The 24,895-nt window shown below is 39.3% G+C and overlaps 1 protein-coding gene across 8 annotated transcripts in view; it reads right to left on the reverse strand.

The window, feature by feature from the left end:
* HERC2 (HECT and RLD domain containing E3 ubiquitin protein ligase 2) overlaps window positions 1-24,895 on the reverse strand; it is a 243,534-nt gene that overhangs the window by 91,819 nt on the left and 126,820 nt on the right. For all 8 annotated transcript variants that reach the window (XM_004004470.5, XM_012129843.4, XM_060409588.1 and 5 more), the window contains 14 exons: window positions 24,636-24,866; window positions 23,647-23,785; window positions 22,716-22,859; window positions 20,578-20,720; window positions 17,121-17,388; window positions 16,837-16,973; window positions 16,276-16,374; window positions 14,247-14,415; window positions 14,021-14,146; window positions 12,438-12,546; window positions 12,181-12,320; window positions 2,990-3,180; window positions 2,450-2,555; window positions 2,263-2,354 (listed from right to left, as the gene is read on the reverse strand). In XM_004004470.5, the coding sequence (XP_004004519.1) occupies window positions 2,263-2,354; window positions 2,450-2,555; window positions 2,990-3,180; window positions 12,181-12,320; window positions 12,438-12,546; window positions 14,021-14,146; window positions 14,247-14,415; window positions 16,276-16,374; window positions 16,837-16,973; window positions 17,121-17,388; window positions 20,578-20,720; window positions 22,716-22,859; window positions 23,647-23,785; window positions 24,636-24,866 (2,094 nt within the window). The remainder of the gene's footprint in view (window positions 1-2,262; window positions 2,355-2,449; window positions 2,556-2,989; window positions 3,181-12,180; window positions 12,321-12,437; window positions 12,547-14,020; window positions 14,147-14,246; window positions 14,416-16,275; window positions 16,375-16,836; window positions 16,974-17,120; window positions 17,389-20,577; window positions 20,721-22,715; window positions 22,860-23,646; window positions 23,786-24,635; window positions 24,867-24,895) is intronic.

Raw genomic sequence — 24,895 nt, forward strand, 5'->3', positions numbered from 1 at the left:
TTCAGAAAGAAATATACAGCTGGAGGAAATCAGGCTCCTGACTTCAGGCTATACTACAAAGCTACAGCCATCAAAACAGTATGGAAATGGTACACAATCAGAAATACAGATCAACAGAATGAAAGCCCAGAAATAATCACATACATCGATGGTCAATCAATCTACAACAAATGAGGCAAGACCACAAAACGGAGAAAAGTTGGGTTTCTTCAATAAATGGTGCAGGGAAAGCTAGACAGTTACATGTAAATGAAAGAAATGAGAACATTTCCTAATACTATAAACAAAAATAAACTCAAAATGGATTAAAGACCTAAATGGAAGACCAGATACTATAAAACTCTTACAGGAAAATATAGGCAGAATACTCTTTGACATAAGCAGCAGCAAGATCCTCTTTGATCCACTTTCCAGAGTTACAGAAATATGAACAACAATAAACAAATGGGACCTAATTAAACTTAAAGCTTTTGTACAGTAAAGGAAACTATAAACAAGATGAAACGAATGAAGAAAACAATCGCAAACAAAGCAACTGACAAAGGATTAATCTCCAAAATATACAAGCAGCTCATGAACAACCAAATCAAAAAACTAGCAGAAGACCTAAATAGATACTTCTCCAAATGAGACACACAGATGGCCAACAGGTACATGAAAAGATGATCAATTATTACATGAATGCAACTGAGAACTAATGATGTAGCACTTCATACCAGTCACAATGGACATCATCAAAAAGTCTACAAATAATAAATGCTGGAAAACGTGTGGAGAAAAGGGATCCCTCCTGCACTGTTGGTAGGAATGTAAATTGGTGCAGTCACCAGAAAGAACAGTACAGAGGTTCCTTAGAAAATCAAAATAGAGTTGTCATATGATCCAGCAATCCCACTGTTAAGCACGTATCTAAACAAAACTTTAACTCTAAAGATACATACGAGTCTTATGGACTCTGTGAGAGAGGGTGAGGGTGGGATGGTTTGGCAGAATGGCATTGAAACATGTATAATATCATATGTGAAACAAACTGCCAGTCCAGGTTCGATGCATGATACAGGATGTTTGGGGCTGGTGCACTGGGAGACCCAGAGGGATGGTATGGGGAGGGAGGTGGGAGGGGGATTCAGGATGAGGAACATGTGTACACCGGTGGCAGATTCATGCTGATGTATGGCAAAACCAATACAATATTGTAAAGTAGCCTCCAATTAAAAAAAAAAAAAAAGATACATATACCTCAATGTTCATAGCAGCACTAGTTACAATGGCTAAAACATGGAGGCAACCTTTGACCCACTTTCCAGAGTTAACAGAAAGATAAAAAAGATGTGGTACCTATATACAATGAACCTATATACAATGAACTATTACTCTGCCATTAAAAAAAAAAAAGAATCAAATAATACCATTTGCAGTATCATGGATGAACACAGAGATTTCATATTCAGTAAGTCAGACAGAAAAAAAATATATATCATATGAAATCATTTATCTGTGAAAGCTAACAAAATGATACAAATGAACTTACTTACAAAACAGAAATATACTCAGAAAACAAATTCATGATTACAAAAGGGGAAGAGAGTGGGGGACAGGGGTTAGGAGTTTGGGATTAATCTCTACATATTACTTATATAGGCAGAAAGAGAAGAGGGCAAAAGAGGAAGGATGAGATGGTTGGATGGCATCACCAATTCAATGAACATGAACTTGGGAAAACTCCAAGAGATGGTGAGGGACAGGGAGGCCTGGCATGCTGTAGTCCATGGGGTTGTAAAGAGTTGAACACAAGTTGGCAACTGAACAACATTACTATATTTAAAAACATAAACAATAAGAACCTACTGTATAGCACAGGGAACTATATTAAAGATCTTTTAATAACCTTTAATGGAAAACAATTTGAAAAAGAATACATACACACACACACATTATATATAATGTATACACACGGTATTCTTGGGCTTCCCTTGCAGCTCAGCTGGTAAAGAATCTGCCTGCAGTGCGGGAGACCTGGGTTTGATTCCTGGGTTTAGACGATCCCCTGGAGAAGGGAAAGGCTACCCACTCCAGTATTCTGGCCATGGAGAAGTCCACGGAGTCGCAAAGAGTTGAACATAACTGAGCGACTTTTCCACACACACACGTACATATAACTGAATCACTTAGCAACTGAAAACACTGTAAATTAACTATATATCAATTAAAAATTTATATAATTATACCTTAAAATAGAGGAACACTATCTAATCTGCTCACCTCTGTGCAGTCATTCAGAAGAGACACTGTGGTGTCAGTGGGGTTGATGTTGATTGTTTTTAATTCAATTAGGTTATTTAGTGAATTTCCACCTAGGAAATAAAGGGGCAGGGGCATAAAGGAATTAGACAAAGGAGTTTTCATTATGTAACAGAAGATATTTTTTTGAGTAAACTAACTCAATTACCTGACACGACAACCAGGGAAGGCATGTAGCTACTGTCAGCAGGATCTACAATCATTTTTAATCTATGAACAAGAACATCTGGGAAAACCTCCAAACGAATCCAATGCTTTAAAAGAAAAAGAAATAAGTATTCTACTCCATTACTTGTTTATTAGAAGAAAGCCTCCCTCTATGTATGCCCCAGAAATGATGTGTTTATAGCCTTATAACCTAGGGTAGTCCATTAATATCCATCAATGGGTGGCTTACAGAAAACATTAGAATCAAAGTAGAGGAAAATCACCACTCTCTAAGTCTAACCTTCATGACTGGATAAGACACACCCACATATAAGTGCAATTAAAATAACATTCTAAAAATAAACATATTTATTAGGGTATGTTAGAAAACCTTCTAACAAGAAGCAGAATCTGAACTCATACATTTTATGTGGGGGAGTAAAACAAAACAAAGCCCTGTTAAACTCTCTATCAGTTAGATAAAAACTATCACTTATGTTTTTTAAAATCTCTGACAATGAAAACTAAATGGCATATCTACCTTTCCTTGTGAACCAGAGGACTGCCAGCAGGGCTCACTGCCATCAATAAGACGAGAGGCTTGGTTCACAGAGGACGACACGTTTAGACTCTTCACCATCCGTGCCCAGCTATCCAGCAGCATTCCTGGCTGACTGTTGTGACAGCGTTTCAGCTGTTTTCCAGAACGGCCACAAAATATCGCAGACTGTCCTATTTAATGATGGCCAAACAGTGTTAATACTTGTAGAACAGAAACTTCACAACCAAGAGATAAAGAATTTTTTATTGAGCTCCTTACTTCAAGAAACAGTAAGTTTCCAAATTAGAAGGAGCTATTATATAATACTTAAACGGCTTCAAAAAACCTAGCCATAGTATTTTATCCCAATTTATGAGATGAAGTTCATATAATGCTATGATTTATTCCACTTGATTCCCTCAAGTAACAACACAGTGATCCATCTCCAGATAGGAGGATATATATAAGCAGGGTATGAAGTTCAGAAACTGTGCTTACAGAAGACATTCTTTCAAAAGTTTTCATAAATGCAACAAAAACAAACTTGAAGAGTTTCTACTTCCATAAATGGCAAATGTGGAAATTGATCTAGCTTTTCCATTGAGGACAAGTAGAAGAGGCAGACGAAACATTTAAAGATGAATAAATCTTGAAAGTATCAGGGTAAACAAGCTGATAAAGAATTGTGGGACCAGAATCAGAGGAAGGCTAAGATGAAAAGTGTCAGAATGAGCTGCCCTGTGGATCAGAAAATGCTTTTCTCCAGTGGTATTTGTCAGTTCCTATGGGGAGCCTTAAACAGGACACACAGCCCAGCCCATCAGGAAAGAAGAAACACAAAGAAAAACTCACACTCTGAGCTAGAGTCTCAATGGGAAGAACCACAGAGGAAGAGAACAGTTAACTCTACAAGGTTGTCAGTCTGTTTCCAGATTGCAGTTCTGCATGAAATCATCTCCATCAATGAAACTGGATTGAGGTGAGCCCAGATGTTAATACTTATGCTATTTACCTAGGATTCCCAAATGGCACTAGGGGTAAAGAACCTGCCTGCAGATGAAGGAGATATGAGAGAAAGGGGTTCAATCCCTGGGCATCAGGAAGATACCCTGATCCCCGAGGGCATGGCAACCCCCACCAGTATTCTTGCCAGGAGAATCCCATGGACAGAAGACTCTGGCAGACTACATCAACAGGGTTGCAAAACAGTCTGACTCAACTGAAGTAACTTACAAAACACACATGCACCAATTACCCAGAAGATCAACCCTCGCTCCCTCAATCTCTGGAGAAAGGTAGCATCCTAGGCCTCAAATTGATTCAAGAAGTAACTTTTGTTGCCATAATGTCCAGTACATGATGGAAAATGAGGAGACAGGGAACATGACTACACGCATGACAAATGACAGACAACAGAGAGACTCACAGAGGCTCCAGAGAGGATTGTAAAGTGCAAATTTTATAATAACTACACTTAGTATGCTTGAGAAGATAACACACTGACTATGTCAGAGAACTGAAAATTACTTTTAAAAAGATTAGAACTGCTTAACACAGCAAGTAAAATAAAAAACTCAATGAACAGATTTACCAGCAGACTAGACTCAGATGAAAAAGAGAACTAGCAAAAATTATCTAGAATGAAGAACTGAAGAGCATAAGTTTAGAAAACATAAATGATATGAAAAATTTAATAAATAAAAATAAGATCTGTCTTATCAGAAAGAAGAGTCCCAAAAAAGAAAGGAAAGAAAACAGGGCAGAGATTAATATTAGAAAAAATACTGGATGATGAGAAATTGTCCAAAACAAACAAAAGATACCAAAGCACAGATTTTAAAAGCCCTACTTTGAAAGTTGTAAAAATAAACCTTAAATTTTTTTTATCACACACACCAAAAAACGGGTAGTTATAACATGAGTGACGGATGTGTTAACTACCAACCTTGCTGCAGTAATCATTTTCTAATATGTGCTCCAAATCATCTTATTGAACACTTTATACTTATACAATGTCATATGTCAATTATAGCTCTAAAAAGCTGGAAAATTAATTAATTAAAAGCATCACTAACTACAAGAAAGATAAATACAAAGAAATATGTATATATGCATATGTAAAAGATGGGCTCGATAAAGGACAGAAATGGCATGGACCTAACAGAAGCAGAAGATATTAAGAAGAGGTGGCAAGAATACACAAAAGTACTGTACAAAGATCTTCACGACCAAGATAATCACAATGGTGTGATCACTCACCTAGAGCCAGATATTCTGGAATGTGAAGTCAAGAGGGCCTTAGAAAGCATCACTACGAACAAAGCTAGTGGAGGTGATGGAATTTCAGTTGAGCTATTTCAAATCCTGAAAGATGATGCTGTCAAAGTGCTGCACTCAATATGCCAGTAAATTTGGAAAACTCAGCAGTGGCCACAGGACTGGAAAAGGTCAGTTTTCATTCCAATCCCAAAGAAAGGCAATACCAAAGAATGCTCAAACTACCGCACAATTGCACTCGTCTCACACACTAGTAAAGCAATGCTCAAAATTCTCCAAGCCAGGCTTCAGCAATATGTGAACCGTGTACTTCCAGATGTTCAAGCTGGTTTTAGAAAAGGCAGAGGAACCAGAAATCAAATTGCCAACATCCACTGGATCATTGAAAAAGCAAGAGAGTTCCAGAAAAACATCTACTTCTGCTTTATTGACTATGCCAAAGCCTTTGACTGTGTGGATCACAATAAACTGTGGAAAATTCTGAAAGAGATGGGAATACAGACCACCTGACCTGCCTCTTGAGAAACCTATATGCAGGTCAGGAAGCAACAGTTAGAACTGGACATGGAACAACAGACTGGTTCCAAATAGGAAAAGGAATGCATCAAGGCTGCATACTGTCACCCTGCTTATTTAACTTATATACAGAGTACATCATGAGAAATGCTGGGCTGGAAGAAGCACAAGCTGGAATCAAGATTGCTGAGAGAAATATCAATAACTTTAGATATGCAGATGACACCATGCTTATGGCAGAAAGTGAAGAGGAACTAAAAGCCTCTTGATGAAAGTGAAAGAGGAGAGTGAAAACGTTGGCTTAAAGCTCAACATTCAGAAAGCGAAGATCATGGCATCTGGTCCCATCACTTCATGGGAACTAGATGGGGGAACAGTGGAAACAGTGTCAGACTTTATTTTGGGGGCTCCAAAATCACAGCAGATGGTGACTGCAGCCATGAAATTAAAAGACGCTTACTCCTTGGAAGAAAAGTTATGACCAACCTAGATAGCATATTGAAAAGCAGAGACATTACTTTGCCAACAAAGGTCCGTCTAGTCAAGGCTATGGTTTTTCCTGTGGTCATGTATGGATGTGAGAGTTGGACTGTGAAGAAGGCAGAGCGCCGAAGAATTGATGCTTTTGAACTGTGGTGTTGGAGAAGACTCTTGAGAGTCCCTTGGACTGCAAGGAGATCCAACCAGTTCATTCTACAGGAGATCAGCCTTGGGATTTCTTTGGAAGGAATGAAGCTAAAGCTGAAAGTCCAGTACTCTGGCCACCTCATGTGAAGAGTTGACTCATTGGAAAAGACTCTGATGCTGGGAGGGATTGGGGGCAGGAGGAGAAGGGGACGACAGAGGATGAGATGGCTGGATGGCATCACCGACTCGATGGACGTGAGTCTGAGTGAACTCTGGGAGATGGTGATGGACAGGGAGGCCTGGTGTAATGCAATTCATGGGGTCGCAAAGAGTCGGACATGACTGAGTGACTGAACTGAACTGAAGATTTGTGTAAGATAAAAACAAGAGTATCGCAAAAGCAGATTAAGGGGAAATATAAAGAATGAATAGCTTTAAGGGAATAATAACTAAAATGACTCCAGCTTAAATAATATAAACCTAATTACAATGGAATAGTATTTTTAAAGTGCTATAAGTCCCAGCAAAAAAAAATTTTTCAAATAAAGAAGAAATAAAGACACCCCAAAACAGAATTCATAGTCATCAATATTAAATAAAATATTAAGGGCTATTCTTCAGGCAGCACGAAAATAGTGACAGATGAAAAATGAAACATACAGAAAGGAATAGAGAAAAACTGCAGTCCATGCGGTTGCCATGAGTTAGACACAACTTAGTGACTAGACAACAACAAATATAAAGTATGTGGGAAAAAAAATCAACAAACACTGACTACAAAAAATAACAATCCTATGTCTTATATTGTTTAAGATGTATATGTGTGAAACTTTTAAACATAGTAATAAAACCATGGCAATTTAAATCAGAATGATGGTTAATTAAGTTAAAGGGATCTCAGATCCTTGCACTGCTTAGGAGGATAAAAATACTAAATAATGATTATGTTTATAAGACAAAACAGATATCAAAATATCTTTCAGTTCAGTTCAGTTGCTCAGCTGTGTCCAACTCTTTGCGAACCCATGAACTGCAGCACGCCAGGCCTCCCTGTCCATCACCATCTCCCAGAGTTCACTCAGACTCACGTCCATCGAGTCAGTGATGCCATCCAGCCATCTCATCCTTGGTCGTCCCCTTGCCCTCCTGCCCCCAATCTCTCCCAGCATCAGAGTCTTTTCCAATGAGTCAACTCTTTGCATGAGGTGGCCAAAGTACTGGACTTTCAGCTTTAGCATCATTCCCTCCAAAGAACACCCAGGGCTGATCTCCTTCAGAATGGACTGTTTGGATCTCCTTGCAGTCCAAGGGACTCTCAAGAGTCTTCTCCAACACCACAGTTCAAAAGCATCAATTTTTCGGCCCTCCACTTTTTTCACAGTCCAACTCTCACATCCGTACATGACCACTGGGAAAACCACAGCCTTGACTAGACAGACCTTAGTTGGCAAAGTAATGTCTCAGCTTTCCAATATGCTATCTAGGTTGGTCATAACTTTTCTTCCAAGGAGTAAGCGTCTTTTAATTTCATGGCTACAATCACCATCTGCAGTGATTTTGGAGCCCCAAAAAATAAAGTCTGACACTGTTTCTACTGTTTCCCCATCTATTTCCCATAATATCTTTAGTAACTACTAACACCAAAAATGTATATAATATACAGTACTCTTATGGTACATGAATATACACTAAAAATGTTTAAGTTCTAGGCCAGTGAGAGTATGTGTTGCGAAGGGTGGTGGGAGGTGGGGTGGTTGGCTAAATAACAAAGAACTTAGAAGTCGAGAGGAAGATGGAATGGGAAAAAAAAGGGAACAGAGAACAGATGGAAGAGCAACAACAAAAAAGCCCTGCAAAGTTGATCAATTCAGAAATATATATTTCAATAACTGCCTTAAATAAATACCTAAATGATCAAAATAAGAGACAAAGACCATCACACTGGAATTTTTTTTTAATTGCAAACTCCAAGCAATATAACTAAAATACAAGATTACAGAAAGACTGAGGGCAAAAGGACACAAAAAGACACACTAAGCAAACACTAACTTTACCACAGAACAGCAGAAGACATTTTTTCAGACATGCATAAAACATGTGTAAAATCCCATGATATGCGAAGTCCTATGATTAAAAAAAGAAAGAAGGTGAAGTTGCTCAGTCGTGTCTGACTCTTTGCGACCCCGTGGACTATAGCCTACCAGGCTTCTCTGTCCATGGGATTCTCCAGGCAAGAATACTGGAGTGGGTTACCATTTCCTTCTCCAGGGGATCTTCCTGACTCAGGTATTGAACCCAGGTCTCTCGCAGTGGAGGCAGATGCTTTAACCTCTGAGCCACCAGGGAAGCCCAAAAGTTTCCCACAAAATGTCAAAGATTAATCGGGATACACATCTGAATGCAATGCAGAAACTAATAAAAAGATACAAGGAGGAAATGCTGACATCTTCGAAACTTTTAAAATCAATGAATATAAGAAAATAATTACAATGGCGTTCTAAGGATATTTTTAAATGATGATGAAATATTACTACCTATCAGTCTTATAAGATACAGCTTATACTTAAACATATATTAAAAATTGTAAGTTCAATATCATAAAAGATAAAAGTGAAAAATTAATGAACTAAGCATTCAGAGGTGAGGGGAGAAACAACCTAAACCTAAATTCTACAGGAAAAAGAAATGATAAAGATATGAGAGACACGAATTCAAAGTCAAAAGTTGGTTCTTTGAAAAGCCTAATAAAATTTATAAACCCATGGCACACTGATCAAAAAAAAGAAAAAAAAAAAAAAAAACACAGGTTAGCCTTGAAAAGGAGATAGCTCTGCAGATACTACAGATCTCCTTCATAAAGATAAAAAGGTATTATAAATTAGGACTATTAAAGACCATTCTCAACATGGTAAAGGCTATTTATGAAAAACCTTCAACTAACATTGTACACAACGCTTAAGAACTGAAAGGTCCCCCATGTAAGTCAAAGAACAAGACAAGCATACCCATTTTTGCCATTTCTATTCAACCTTGTACTGAAACATTTAGCTGAAGCAGTAAGGCAGGGAAAAGAAATATAAGGTACCCAAATTGGAAAGGAAGAAAAAGTAAGACTATCCCAGATCACAAACAATACATATATCTTACATATAGAAAACTAGTAAAGACTCTATAAAAAAAAAAAAAAAACTCTGTTAGAGAAAATATATTCTTCAAAGTTGTTAGATATAAATTCAACATGCAAAGTGTGTTGAAACTATGTACTGAACATGTGTAGTATTTCTATGCACTGGCAATAAATATTTCAAGAAGGAATTTTAAAACAATAATTTAATATGGCACGAAAAGTAAACACTTAAGAATAAATTTAACCAAGAACACACAAGACTTATACACTGATGAAAGAAACTAAAGAAGATCTAAGCAAAGACAACTGACAATTCTGTCCAAAGTGATATACAGAGTACATGCAATTCCTATCAAAATACTATTTTTCATAGAAGTAGAAAAATCCATCCCCAAATTCATAATGACTTCCAAGGCTCACCAAATAGTTAAAACCCTTCTTGAAAAAGAAGAAAGCTGAAAGACTCACATTTCCCAATTTCAAGACTTACTACAAAAGCTATAATAATCACAGTGTCATGGTGTGGTACTGATGTAAGGATAGGCAAAAAGACCAACAGAGTAGACTAGAGAACCCAGGAAAACCTCTCACATCTATGGTCAACTGACTTTCAGAAAGGGTGCCAAGACCATTCAATAGTGAAAGGACAGTCTTCTCAACAAATAGTTTTGGGAAAACTGGATAAACATACTTAAAGGGATGAAATTACATATTATACTATGTATAGAAATTAACTCAAAGTGGTTCAAACTATAAACCTCTTATAAACATAAGGACTGATTTTCACAACTTTGGATTTAGCAGTGATTTCTGAAGTTGATCCAGAAATAAGTATGACATCAAATAGCACAGGCAAACAAAAGAAACGATAAATTAAAATTCATTAAAATGTAAAACTTTTATCACAGAATCCTATCAAGAGAGTGGAAAGAAAACCAACAAAATAGGGTAGAATATTTGAAAATCACATATCTGATTTGATGCCCACAATACGTAAAGAATTCCTACAAACAAACATCAGAAGTTTTGAAACTGAGTTGACACAGCCCTTTGCCAAAGATATATAAATAGCAAAAAGCACATGAAAAGTGGCTCAACGCCATTTATCACTGCTGCTGCTGTTAAGTCGCTTCAGTCATGTCCGACTCTGTGCAACCTCATAGACAGCAGCCCACCAGGCTCCCCTGTCCCTGGGATTCTCCAGGCAAGAACACTGGAGTGGGTTGCCATTTCCTTCTCCAATGCGTGAAAGTGAAGTCACTCAGTCGTGTCCAACTCTTAGCGACCCTGTGGACTGCAACCTACCAGGCTCCTCTGTCCATGGGATTCTCCAGGCAAGAGTACTGGAGTGGGGTGCCATTTATCACTAGGGAAACTCAAAAATCAAAATCACAATGAGATAACTACTTCTCACCATTAGCATGCCTTCAAAAAAGAAGAAAGAAAATAAAATGGTGAGCATATGGAAAAACCAGCATCCTCATACACTGCTGGTGAAAGAAAGTGAAGTCACTCAGTCAAGTCCAACTCTCTGCGACCCCATGGACTGTAACCTACCAGGCTCCTCAGTCCATGGAATTTTCCAGGCAAGAGTACTGGAGTGGGTTGCCATTTCCTTCTCCAGGGTATCTTCCCAACCCAGGGATCAAACCCGGGTCTCCCACACTGCAGGCAGACGTTTTACCATCTTGAGCCACCAGGGAAGCCCACTGCTGGTAGGAATGTAAAATGCTGCAGTCACTGTGGAAAACATTTTGATGGTTCCTGAAAAAGTTAAAGAACTACAGAATGGCCCTGCAATTCTACTCCTAGCTTTGAAATAGGGACACATTTGTATATCAGTGTTCATAGCAACATTATTCACAATAGCTGAAAGGTATAAACAACCCAAATATCCATTAGTAGAGGACTGGATAAGCAAAATGTGATATATACATACAATGGACTATTAGTCATAAGATGAAATTAAATTCTGATACATGCTATGTAACATGGATGAACCCTAGAAACATAATCTAAGGTGAAATAAGTCAGATACACAAAAACACAAATTTTGTGTGGTTACACTTATAAATGAGGTACCTGTCTCTGTCTAATTCAGAGACAGAAAGTGGGTAAGAGGTCGCCAGGGGTTGGGGAAGGAAAGAATGGGCATTATTGTTTAATTGGTACACTCCTATATCGGAATGGTGAAAAAGTCTTAAAAATACTGACTGTTGACAGTGTGCAATATTCTCTTAATTATACACTTAAAAGTGATTAAAATGGCAAATTTTATGTTGCATATATTTTGCCATAATAAAAAAAAAATATATATATATATATATACCCTAAAAGACATACAAATAAATCTACCCAATTCTACATCCCATCCAACAAAACATTTATTAGTTTCTTGAGTCCATTTACTCTTCTTTATGAAAATACAAGCAAACAACAGTTATTCCAGTTCCATGGACCACTCACTGCTTGAAAAAAAAACAAAACAGCAATTCATCAAGTGGGCAGGACTATCTTTCCTGTTTCACTGTGTACACAGTATAGTGCTCACCAATATGAACTTTAAAGAGAAAAATTAAGTATCCACAATAATTATCTCATTAATAATAGTCTGATGAAAGAGAAGATAACCAATCTACCATACCTGGTTCATTTATTCTGCCAAATGTATGCCTGGTGTTGTGTTTTCTGGTTTTGAAGCAAGCTTCACAAAAATCAAAGTCATCACAGTTTCTGCATTTGAATCTAGATCCATTGATGGGAAACATCTGACAGCCATCACATCTATTTTTAAAACAGCCATTGAGTGGATAAGAAAAACATGAAGTTGTCTATCAAATTTAATTCCAAAGAAAACCATTCCTCCCAAACAAATCTAGCAATATAAAAATAAAAACTCACGTAACACCAGGGTGAACACTAGGTACCAACTCCATTTCTGATAACAGCCCAGTCCAGTGAGACTGCTGAGGAAAGTCCACAATAACATCTTTTCCATTGGCACTAAAAGCTAGGATGAACAGAAATTGTTTGAAACATCTCTGTCACCAACAAAATCCTAAAATTAAATCTATACCTAGCTATGTGATACTGTATTATAGTTATTTTTGTTTTACAAAGAGTACTTCTCTTTTAGAGAGGTATACTAAGACACTTTTGGATAAACTAACACATGATGTCAATTGGGAATTAGCTTCAAAATAATGGAGGGAGAGGATCACGGATGAACAACTTTGGCCAGCAGTTGTCAACTGTTGATGCCAGGTGATGAAGACACAGAAGTTCTTTATACTATAGTCTCTATTTTTGTATATGTTTGAAATTTTCTACATTAAGAAGGTTCATTTAATTACACCAAGCAAAAACTCCATTCAGTATCTTAGGGATTAATAATTACATTATTAATATATCTACTGCCCTTTGGTGAAACCTACTCTAAATATTAACTTCTAAATCAAGTTATTCTTTAAATTTATCTATGCTTTGATTTGTAAAGCTTTGAAGAATCACTTCAGAAAACTGTTAAACAAAACTGAAAACTGTTAAAGTAAAATATTAAATAAGCTACTTGTTCTTATGTAATCTAAGAAATACTAATACCCCTGGCCCACTGGGAAAGTACCACCATTGCGGCCATTTTTAATCTAAGCTATACAGTAAGAGTTTTTCCTACAAGGATGAAGGGAGACAAAACAAAGAATAATGGCACCAAAAGCAAATTTAAAGATAAAATAAAACCACACAAATACTTAATCATTTCTCATGCAACTGTTAAAATGGGTATGAATATCATTTTAAGTGTGCCATGTTTAATTTGAAATCTCAAGAGTATCACATTAAACATAAAGTGAGGAAAATTCTGTTTCCAGTTGCTAACTATCATTTGCACAAATCCGTTTCTTAAATTTATTAAAAAAGAGAGAGAAAAACACTGAGGGAGTTAGCCATTTGGCAGGATTGACGGAACTTCAAAGAACCCCAACACAAGGCCACCCTGAGACTGTAACAGACTGAGGTAAAAACAAAACCACTCTTTTAACATATCTGGTCACATTCAATCTAATCCAAACCACAAACACATCCTGATTAGTATAAACAACTGCTTCCTTACCAAGCATAACCTCATCATGAGTCCATTATCTCTTCCTTCTAAACAGCATTTATTAAGATATCCATTCTTAGAATTACCTCAATTTTCTGAACCCTCCCCAAAATACCAATTGCAAAGTCCATTAGTCTTTGTTACACCACTTATGAAGACATCCCATTTCCAGGGTATGTATTCTCCCATGCTGCAATGAGTTAATACACCTGACTCTGTCCAATAACAGGTGTGCTGCAGCTCTACAGAGTACTGAAAAGCAAAAGAACACTATGTATAAATCATAAGGCTTGTTTTTCCTGCCCTTGAATGAAAAAAAAGAGTTTACATTAGCTGATGAAAAGCTAAGCACTTGGGAGTTTTCTTGCCTAGGTAATACTACCTTTCACAACCCCCACACTTTGATGAGTCACAGATCCCCACTTGTACTTCGGTGTTGTGACTGAGGCTTTGACACGAACTTTATCACCAATTTTGATGTGAGAAGGAGAACTTGGTGGAGGATAGCCTAAAGATTCAAATAAAAAAGAAATATAATTAGCATTCATTTTGGGGAACTCTGAATCTAATTAAGAAAGTCAAAAGAACTTAAGAAAGAATGTTCTCACCTATAAGTTCCACATGAATATACCTAACCCAATAAGTGCCTCCTTTCTGCTGCCAATCACACTGCACATTGAGGTCATGTAATCCATCCCTATCCAATTTGATGACTTTGCCCACATCTCCTTCACACACCTCTTCATATGTTCGACAGCATCTAACCATCATTCCCACCTAAAATTAAGTTAAAAATACAGTCCAATATTATAGGTGAAACGATCAATTGTAAAGCAGCATTACTCTAGTCCTAAGAAAGAATTTCATCTAGCACACAGCATGCTCTCAATATCATTTTACACAAAATGACACCATAACTCTTAAGAAAACTGCCTGGCTTGATGTTGGGGGCATGCAATACACAAGATGAATTTAGATCAATTTGTGCCATAAAGCAAAGGAGCTATCAAAGATTAATGGGCTCCATCAAAAGAACAATCTGACCAAGAGGAAAAATGACTAACACACATCAAATCCATAACAGCCAATAAACTCATCATATAAGCAAAGTAAAGGTTTCTTGGTCATCTTTTTATAGTATAGGATACTAATACACAACTGAAAATTCATAATACAAGCATAATACAAGCATAATACAAAAAGCAACCATCTGTTGCGCCTTTCCTATACAAACTATTTTACAGTGACAAGAGTTGATAAGAAAGTTTTTTTCAATGTACAGAACTCTAGATAATAAATTTGGAAGGAATGACAAATTTTAAAAATCACTATTATGCAACCCTTCTTAATGGGTCTAGATACTAACATTAATCATTACTAAAGCTCCAAGATGGACAATTAATAAAGACTGGATGGTATAGATTACAAGTAACACTGCATGTTGGGCCATAATATAATACAGTCTTTCCCAAGAGGCAGCCAAAGTCCAATCAACCTCTAGCCTTCACTCTGACTTTACAGCAGATGCAGAGGACAGGGAGGAAGATGTGGGGCAACATAATTTTAGTCACAAATAAATGGCATGAAAAGAAAAAAAAAGAGTGAAAAATGGTTCTAGGTTAAAAATACACATCACCCAAATATCCGTGTGATCTTATTTGTATCTAGATCTTAAAGAATTACTGTAACAAGCCATTTTTGGAGAAAACTGGGCAAATCTGAGCCCGAATTAGATAATGAGATAATAGTAAGGAATTACTGTTTACTTTGTTAGGCAATGTTAAGTAACAGTATTGTCAGTATGTTAAAAATAAAATCCTTTACTTAGAGATACATGTTGTTGACTTATTTAGAGGAGAAATAAGACCATTTCCAGGATTTTCGCTGAAGTATACTAATGAGTCGGGAAGATCTGCTGGAGAAGGGATAGGCTACCCATTCCAGTATTCTTGGGCTTCCCTTGGGGCTCAGCTGGTAAAGCATCCACCTGCAATGCAGGAGACCTGGGTTCGATCCCTGGGTTGGGAAGATCCCTTGGAGAAGGGAAAGGATACCCACTCCAATATTCTGGCCTAGAGAAATCCATGGACTATATAATCCACGGGATCACCAGAGCAACTGAGCAACTTTCACTTTCACACTAACTAGAGAGGAGGGCATGGCACCCTACTCCAGTATTCTTGCCTGGAAAATCCCATGGACAGAGGAGCCTGGTGGGCTACAGTCCATGGGGTTGCAAAGAGTCAGACACAACTAAAACCACTTAGCACACACACACATACTAACTATAACAAAAGAACTACAACAGGAAAAGAAAGAATTTAAGGTTGAAAAGGACTACACAAAAAGCATAGCTAAAATTTACAATTAGATGGCAAGAAGAGTAATTTTTTTTAAAAAATCAAAAGCAAAAACAGATGATAAAAGTGTCCAGAGTAGGGTTACATCAGGAAGCATGGGTGTGTGTGCCACGTCACTGGGCACCTTCTGCACATCTGCTCCTCTGTCCTCTGCTCCAGTCACAGTCCCTCCCCTGGTACGTGCTGGGCCCTCCCTCTCTGACTTTCTGAGATGCTCAAACATTTGCTGAATGAAAACCTAAGCAATCAAGGTTCCAGCCCAATATCATTTACTCACCTGAATATTCTCTCTCACATACACAGCATAATCATCATTACTTAAGAAATCAGCTCGCTTTTTATAAGTCTGGCTCTCTGTTACAACAGCACCAGTGGACTACAAAAGATAAAGACTTTTTTTTTAATGGTGAACCAGATAAACTTACTTAAAAAGAAAGTAGTAAGTGAAATCCATAATATTAAAAAGTAATAATATTCTATGTTTTCACTATAAAATTCTTCACTTAAAAAAAGACTAATAGCAACAGCACTGTAAGCAGAATAAATCTCAAAAGCTGAAAGTACAGAAAATTTCTGAGGCAATTCCAAATCAATCCCATAAAACAACTTACTCGAATCAGAAGTAAATATGTCACGTAAATAATGATTTTTTTAAGATCTTCTCTAATGGCGACCCAACATCAACAGATGTGTTAAATCTAAAAGTAATTAAGGCACAGAAAACCCAGGTAGCACTTAGTAGCTTTGCCACATGCCCGGCAGAACCACAGAGAAGCCCTATGGAGTAGTGCAGAGGAATCCAGAACTCAGAACAGATGGGCACAAGGAAAGCACTGACCATAGCATAAGCCGTGTCATCCACATCCTCCACCACCTCCTCGTCTGAACATTCCTCAGACCCTGTGTCTGCATCCGAGAGATCCGTGACCTGCACATCAGCATGGTCCAGCAGCCACCCAACCAAGGCTTCCACGCCTAGGAGCAAGCACACACAGCACAACCACAATGAGGACCACAGCAACTGTGTGCCCCAAGGGGCCTCTGACATTAGTATTTCAAGGGAAGCCTACGAACAGAAGGGTAGGCACATTAAGTCAAACAACCATAAGGAAAATACAGTACCTGGCAAGCCAGCAGCATTCCCAGAGGCACCAGTGAGTGACTTGAGCGCAAACTCTATGTTCCTTCTAGGAAATCCCATTTCCATGAGCTGAACTACAACAGGCAGAACAGGACCAGGAGACTGCTTGTGCTTCTTTGCTCTGACTGGGCGAATATGCTGCACAGGGACAGGGGTCGTGGCCTCACTGGAGCTGCAGTCTTCAAACACAGGGCTCAATGGGTGGGTAGACTCCACAGCCAGACACTGACACACAGCCAAGGCAGCAGCCTGGGCAAATGAAAGCAGAGTTTGTAAATCAGGGGACGAAGAAGTCTAGAGAAATGGAAAGTACAGACTACTACAACAAACTGCAGTGCAGAAATATAGAAACCTAGGCTTACATGTGTATTTTTAAATGAATGGATAAAACATGTTTAAAAAAAGACAACTTTCACAGTTTAACGCAGGGGAAAGATTCAATGGCCCAATAACTTCTGCTTCAGTACACACAGTCTGCCTGATAAATTAGCAAATTAGCAATGTCCACTAAGGAAACTTCACAGAAGCACTGAGCTCTGAGTGAGCAACAAGCCGAGGTGAACACAGGTGAGAGGTTTGATGGGGTAGGAGAAACAGACCCTCGCCCCTCCCAAAGACAAGTCAGTATTTGCCATAAAGTAATGGGGCCGGATGCCATGATCTTAGTTTCTTTTAATATTGAGTTTTAAGTTTCTCCTCCTCCTTTACACTTAATCAAGAAGTTCTTTAGTTCCTCTCCACTTTCCACCATTAGAGGAAACTGCCTATCTGAGGTTGTTGACGTTTCTCCCATCTATCTTGATTCCAGCTTGTAACTCATCCAGTCTGGCATTTCTCTTGGGATGTGCTCAGCATAATGGTTAAATAAACAGAGTGACAAAAGACAGCCCTGTCGGACTCCCTTCTCAATCCTAAACCAATCAGTTGTTCCATGCAGGGTTCTAACTGTTGCTTCTTGACTCGCACACAGGTTTCTCAGGAGATGAGCAAATGGTCTGGTATTCCCATCTCCTTAAGAGCCTTCCACAGTTTGTTATGATCCACACAGTCAAAGGTTTTAGCGTAGCTGATGAAACAGAGGTGTCTGTTTTTCTGGAATTCCCTTGCTTTCTCTATGATCCAGCAAATTCTGGCAATTTGCTCTCTGATTCCTCTGCCTTTACTAAACCCAGCTTAGATATCTGGAAGTTCTCGGTTCGCATAATGCCAAAGCCTAGCAGGCAAGATTTTAAGTACGACCTTACTAGCTTGGGAGATGAATGCAATTTTCCGATGGTTAGAACATTTTTTAGTACTACCCTTCTTGGGAATCAGGATGAGGACTGACCTTTTCCAGTCCTGTGGCCACTGTTACTAGCTTGGGAGATGAATGCAATTTTCCGATGGTTAGAACATTTTTTAGTACTACCCTTCTTGGGAATCAGGATGAGGACTGACCTTTTCCAGTCCTGTGGCCACTGCTGGGTCTTCCAGATTTGCTAATAATTGTGAATTTTGGTCAAAATATTCTTAAAAACTGTTTGAAGACCCTGGAGCAAACAGGAACAGGGGCAACCCTGAGCACAAGGGAAGCCCACAGGCAAGCCACTAACAGGGGCAGTGTCACTGGACGGCAGCCTGCTAGAGCAAGAACAGGTGAGGGAGAACCACAAAATGTGCAACCTCAAATCCTGGGCTGACTGCAAAACTGAGCATATGTGAGACTGAGGGGCCCAGCCAAAAGAAACTGCTGAAGACCCAGTGCTAAGATCGTGTGCCATCCCAGTCCAACAAAGTTTCAGCATTTTGGTCAAGACACAAAGGTTTCCACTGGAAGAGGTTCTAAATCTCACAGAATTAAGAGACTAGGAGTCAGCCCTAAGGGGAAAACGATAAATCATCACCAAAAAGTCTAGAACCAACCTCCTTAAGACTGAAGAAAACAACCAGGTACTAAACCATCTACAAAAGAAAATAAAAGACATTTCATATAAAACAATAAAATGTCGCCTGAATTTCCATCAGGATCAAGGGAGAGGGGCTTCCCTGGTGGTGCAGTGGTTAAGCATCCACCTTGCAATGTGGGACACCAACTGGATCCCTGGTCCGGGAAGATCCCACATGCCATGGGGCAACTAAGTCCATGGGCCACAATTGCTGAGCCAGGGCACGAGCGCCTGCAAGGCACAACTACGGAAGCCCCCTCGCACCTACAGCCTGTGCTCCCCAACAAGAAGAGTCATTGCAATGAGAAGCCCACGAACCAAAAGCAGAGAAAGCCCAGGTGTAGAAATGACCCACCACAGCCAAATAATGAATAAATAAATAAATCTTTAAAAAAAAAAAAAAAAGAATCAAGGGAGACAAAACAATCATAGCTCTCTCTCTCTCTGGTACAAGAGCCCTTCCTGATTCATGAAGGACAACTCTAGGTCTACTTGTTTCCTCCAAGTCTTATTTTTCCCTCAACTCTGGGCACCTCCCAGCATGGCTCTGGGCTGCATCTGCTCAACACCCTTTTCATTGATTGGCTCCTCATTCCTCCGCATTCTGTTTTTATCTGACAAATGACTGGCAACATAGCCTTGCAGCAACTTTAACCCAATCTCCCATCTCAGGTTTTCAGACCTAAGGAGTAGCTGGCATTCAGACTTGGTCTGAGAACGCCTGGCACCCTCCTCCCCCTATGCCCAGTATTTCCTGAAGAATCCCTTTACACCCAACTGGCTTCCCAACTCACTCTGGATCCTGGCTCCCCACAGGGTCTTAGTCTCTGAGGACTTCTACTAGGGTATTTTCCACCTGCCAAATTGTCTGCTCAAGATTTTACTCCGGGCTTTGATTTTTTTTTTTTTTTCCAGAATGTTTAATATAGTACACAGCAAGAAAGATTTTTTTTAAAATATCTAGTCTTCCATGTGGTGGGCCATGGAGTTTCCATCATACTCAGTCCTAATCAGGTCTCTTCTATGGGAACACGCCCAACAGGCCATCTCCCTGCAGCCCACATGCGTGCAGTGCAGGGCACATGCTCCAAAACAGGGTGTTGGCTGAGAGCCTGAGCATGTTCAACAAAGTCTTTGGAGTGAGTGCAACAAATGAGCAAGCACCACCATACAGTACTCCTAGGTCTAACAGGGCTCTCTCAATAATCCTGGAAAAAGATCCCCCCATGAATACTTAAGCATTAACTCATGATGAATCTAGTGAATTTTTATAAACAATCCACAGAAACTCAAAATAAGATTAAACTTTTAACTCATTCATTTTCTGACTAGTATTGCAGTGCTCTGGGACAGAAAAAATAGTTAAAATCTACCTAGTCATTAGAATTATTTTGGCATATCATTTAAAATTCAAACCATATCCTTAAGAGAATACACTTCTGGCACACACATAAAATAAAGCTGTTTATAGGTTAATGCAGCAGATTAAAACTACCAGGTCTACTGACTATACCTCAAGCTCTTGTTTGTCAAATATGGCCTTCACAGGAGACGGCTGGGTGGCCGAGGCCAATAATTGCTGCAAGAGGATCATGGGGGGCTGTGGCCCTTCAGGAGACATGTCCACAAGGTCAGGGGACACAGCTGCTCCATCATCTGAATTCAAAAACAAAACATGGGTGACACTGTATTTTCAACCACATACACAAAGACAGTGCACTAATCATGTTTAACCAGATATGATTTCTACCTAATCAAGCATTAGACAAGCAAAATTTTCAACGCTTTTTCACTCCCTACTTTCTGGCCTTCAGTGCTGCCATAGTTCCTCAGTGGGATAACCACAGAGCAGTCAATCCAATTTCCTGGGCTCTGGTTTCCTGATCCTCTACAGTTGTGGATTATCTTCAAGGTCCCTAATGTGTAATACAGAATAAATCTGCACTTTCATTAGATTTAATTCATACTCAGCATGCTGTAATTAAATTTGTTAAGTTGAGGAAACGTAACTCTTAAGTCAAGGAAAAACACCACATATTCCACTGGACTTTCTAATTTTGACAACAGCACTCCTCCCTGTCTTCCCTATAACTTGAGCTTGAAACATTAGCCACCTTTGACTTTTCACTGATTTTCCAAGAGGTCATCATCCAAAAAGACTATAGCATCACAGTCTCTACTGGTACTTTCTTTCTGTTTTTTCATGCCTTCCCTTGGAAGACACTTTATCACTTGACACGATTTCCCCAACTCCATGAGCTCCCAGTTTCAAATACTCCTATAACTCACTAGCATATGTGTCATCCTGAATAACCTCCTTATCATGTGAGGCCCTGCCACATATTCCCAGTCAGCCTGACATTTCACCCTGGTAGCCACTGCACTCTATCACATGATTCAGCTGACCTCTCCCCAGCTTTAGCCCCGTATTCATCAGTAAATCCTGTGCTCCTTACAAAGGTCAGCACCCAAATAGTCACCGCTTATGCCTCTGTTCCTACTGCCTCCTCCCCCAGGATGGAAAGTCCTTACTCCTGCAGCCAGGGCTGACACACCTCAAAGGCTGCTTGCTCTCCCCAGCCCTCAGCTCCAGCACCCCCACGGTGCCTGTGAAACTGTGCTCACACGTCTTATAGCACATAGGCCCATACCTTGGACAGTGCCACCTACTCATTTTCTCTCCCCACCCTGACTCCAGACAGTAAATCATGAACAAAGACGATCTTGTTTTCCATAATATTTACCACAATGTCTTTCAACAGGAGATAATAAAAACATACTTCATAGCTTTTTTCCCCCTATTCAAAATGAAATGAGCTCACTCCAGAAAACTGAGGTAATACAGAAAAGTACAAAGAAAATAAAGTCAGATGAAATTCTACTATCACTATTCTGGTAAGCAGATGAATACTAATCTACAAACAGATGTATACAGCAATATCTTTTTATCATTTTGCTATTTCCATGGTATTAAACCTATATATGTATCATTTGTGAATGGTGCATGGTATTCCACCATATGGGTACACCACCTAATAATGGGCATCCAGGAGTCAACACAAACAAAAAAAGCTATAATGAGCGTCTGGAAACATGTATCACGTGTTTACAGATGAGACGTAAACAGATGTCAGCACCACGACACCTTCTCATGTGATAAATTCCCATAAGACAACGTATTAATCAGTGAATATACAAACGTATGTATTTTAAAGTCTAACATTTACTCAAATACCTGTTAGTTGGTTGTACCAACTTAAATTCCCACTAGCACAGCAAAGTGTTAGGGTGGTGCCACTCTATGCACATATGAACCACTTTACCACCTTATTAAAAGATGCAGATCCTGATTTTTTTAGCTCTGCGGTGCAGCCTGAGAGTCCACATTTCTACATGTTCCTCGTATGTGTCATCAATGCTACTGGTCCTCAGACCACACCTTATATACCGGGGCAAGAGAACACTGTTTCCCTCCCTCCCCACCAAATCCCCTCAGGTTTGTCTATCACTTTTCATCAGATACTGGCCCGACTGTACCTCTTCCTTGTACATGTAGAAGCTATCTGTATTTTCCCTTTCGTGTCCCTTGCCTGTTTTCTGTTGGAGTATCTGCCTTTCTTACAGATCCAAAAGAACTCCTTAAGAAGATACCTGTATGAGCAGCTGCAGCCTCCTGAACAGCTGGCTGAGACAAGATCTGCCTGAGCTGGTCCTGGTGGGAAAGCAGAGCGCGGCCCGCCTTCAGAACATATAGTTTCAACTGCTGGCGCCTCAGCAGGTCCAAGTCCACTTGTCCTGTGGGGAAGAAAGGACTGAGGAGGAAGGCACATGCCGCTTGGGCGCACCACCTCAGCTGCTGCTCAGCTCTGAGGAAGCCCTGCCCTGAGGGACTCAGCGGATCATGTCAAAGTCTGTCTGTAACCAAAGACTTGCCTTTCCCAGTGTTGTGGGGAAGCACGCTCTTCCTCCCCCAGGTCTTCTCCCTTTCTTGCTCCCCATGCATTACCTTGGGTAGGGGTGATGATTAGATGGCTTAACATAGTTAGAATCAAGTTAGCTATTATTGCATGCATGCTCAGCAACTCTGTTGTGTCCAACTCTTTGCAACCCCGGACTGTAGCCCACCAGGTTCCTTTCGCCATGGGGATATTCAAGCAAGAACATTGGAATAGCTGCCATTTCCTTTTCCATAACTATCGCTAGTATAATCAAATATTTCCTAAACTGCTAAAATTTCAAACCGATACCTACATCACAAATAAAATACCTTCTTGTCTTGCCAAGACATCTATGACACAATTTTGTCAGAGACTTACAACATACAGTTCTATAACTCATCAAAATCATGGCACTCTCTAGAATCTTGGGGCTTCCCTGATAGCTCTAGAATTTTATCTAATCCAACAACTGCACTAATGTCGCTGAATTGACTGAGGAACAGCTCCCATCATCACTCAACCAATGGCCAATCCATCTGAACACAAAGGCTTCAGGAATGAAAGAACTTTCTGACAAAAGAACAAACATTGCTCAAACACTAGTTAAGACTATAGCTGTTTCATCATGAAGCATATGTACTGACCTGCAAAACCCTGTTTAGGTGATTTCTTTATTTTGTGCTTTTCCAATTTGCTTCCAGCGAGGTTCACCAACTGAGCCCACACTGAGAGCATGGGCTCTGTGAAGGGTAGGTTAGTGACACTGAACGCCACGGCGGGGAGCTAAAGAAAGAGCATAGAAACCTTCAAAGTGTGTCCAGTGAGAAGAACAAACAAATGTTCTGAAAAGTTAGCATAATCTTAACTCTAAAATAACACATGTATTCAAAACTGTTTTTACATCTGAAAATAATTTTGAAAGATGACCCTGAAGGTAAGATAAAGACTTACATGTATAGTAAATATAACCTAAATTAATTTTTTCTTGTCAACTTTTTAACAATAATTACATGATGGTGGTAGTTATTCTCAAGTATTTTCTATACATTTCAAGTTTTCTATGACATGCATATATTTCTATAATCATCAAAAACAGTATTTTATTGAAACATACAGTAAGTGCACTTTCTCACTTTCACTTGAACTTAGGTTACACAAAGTAACATAATTCACTCACTTTTCCAACGGACCCCCAGTTCACAGATTTAAGATGACAATGCTAAATATAGTCATGTCACTCAACACAGTAATTAAGCATTTTCTAAGATCATCATTTTAAAGGAATCATTTTTAGGTTTTTTGAAAGTTGAGTTGTTTGATAAAAAATAAATTTCATAAATTCACATTCTAAAATAAATATAACTGATATTCTTACACAAGACCTTCTAAATAACTAATGCCCTTTCCTGTCTTTAAAGGCTAAAATCACACACATGAACTGTTAATCTATACAGCCCTGTGAGACCTGATTAACCACAAGAAGGGAAGGTAAACAGAGAAAGAAAGCCAGTTTTCCTCAAGTTGCATAGCTACCTAGAAGGCAGACCCAAACCATAAGAATCAAGCTCCTTCCGGTTCTAATATAAAAGCCCTTCACCTTACTACCTAGCAACCCGAACACAGGTTCACTTACTGGCTTCAGCTGATTCAGTGGGCAAACACGACAGGTTCGCAAGTCACAGAACTGCACGGTGATTTTGCCCTTCGGAGTGATGCGAGTCACAGTGCCTTCTCCAAAGTCATCATGCATGACTTGTCCCCCTAGTCGCAACCGGCCGTCAATGCCTCCAATGACAGCCAGGACTGCCATGAGGCTCCCCACCTCAGGGTTCTCACAGTCAGGAAAGAAGTCATCTAACAGAGCCTAGTGCAGACAGACAGCAAACCTGAGGA

This window comes from Ovis aries, chromosome 2 (genome assembly GCF_016772045.2).
Source record: "Ovis aries strain OAR_USU_Benz2616 breed Rambouillet chromosome 2, ARS-UI_Ramb_v3.0, whole genome shotgun sequence".
Lineage (NCBI taxonomy): Eukaryota > Metazoa > Chordata > Mammalia > Artiodactyla > Bovidae > Ovis > Ovis aries.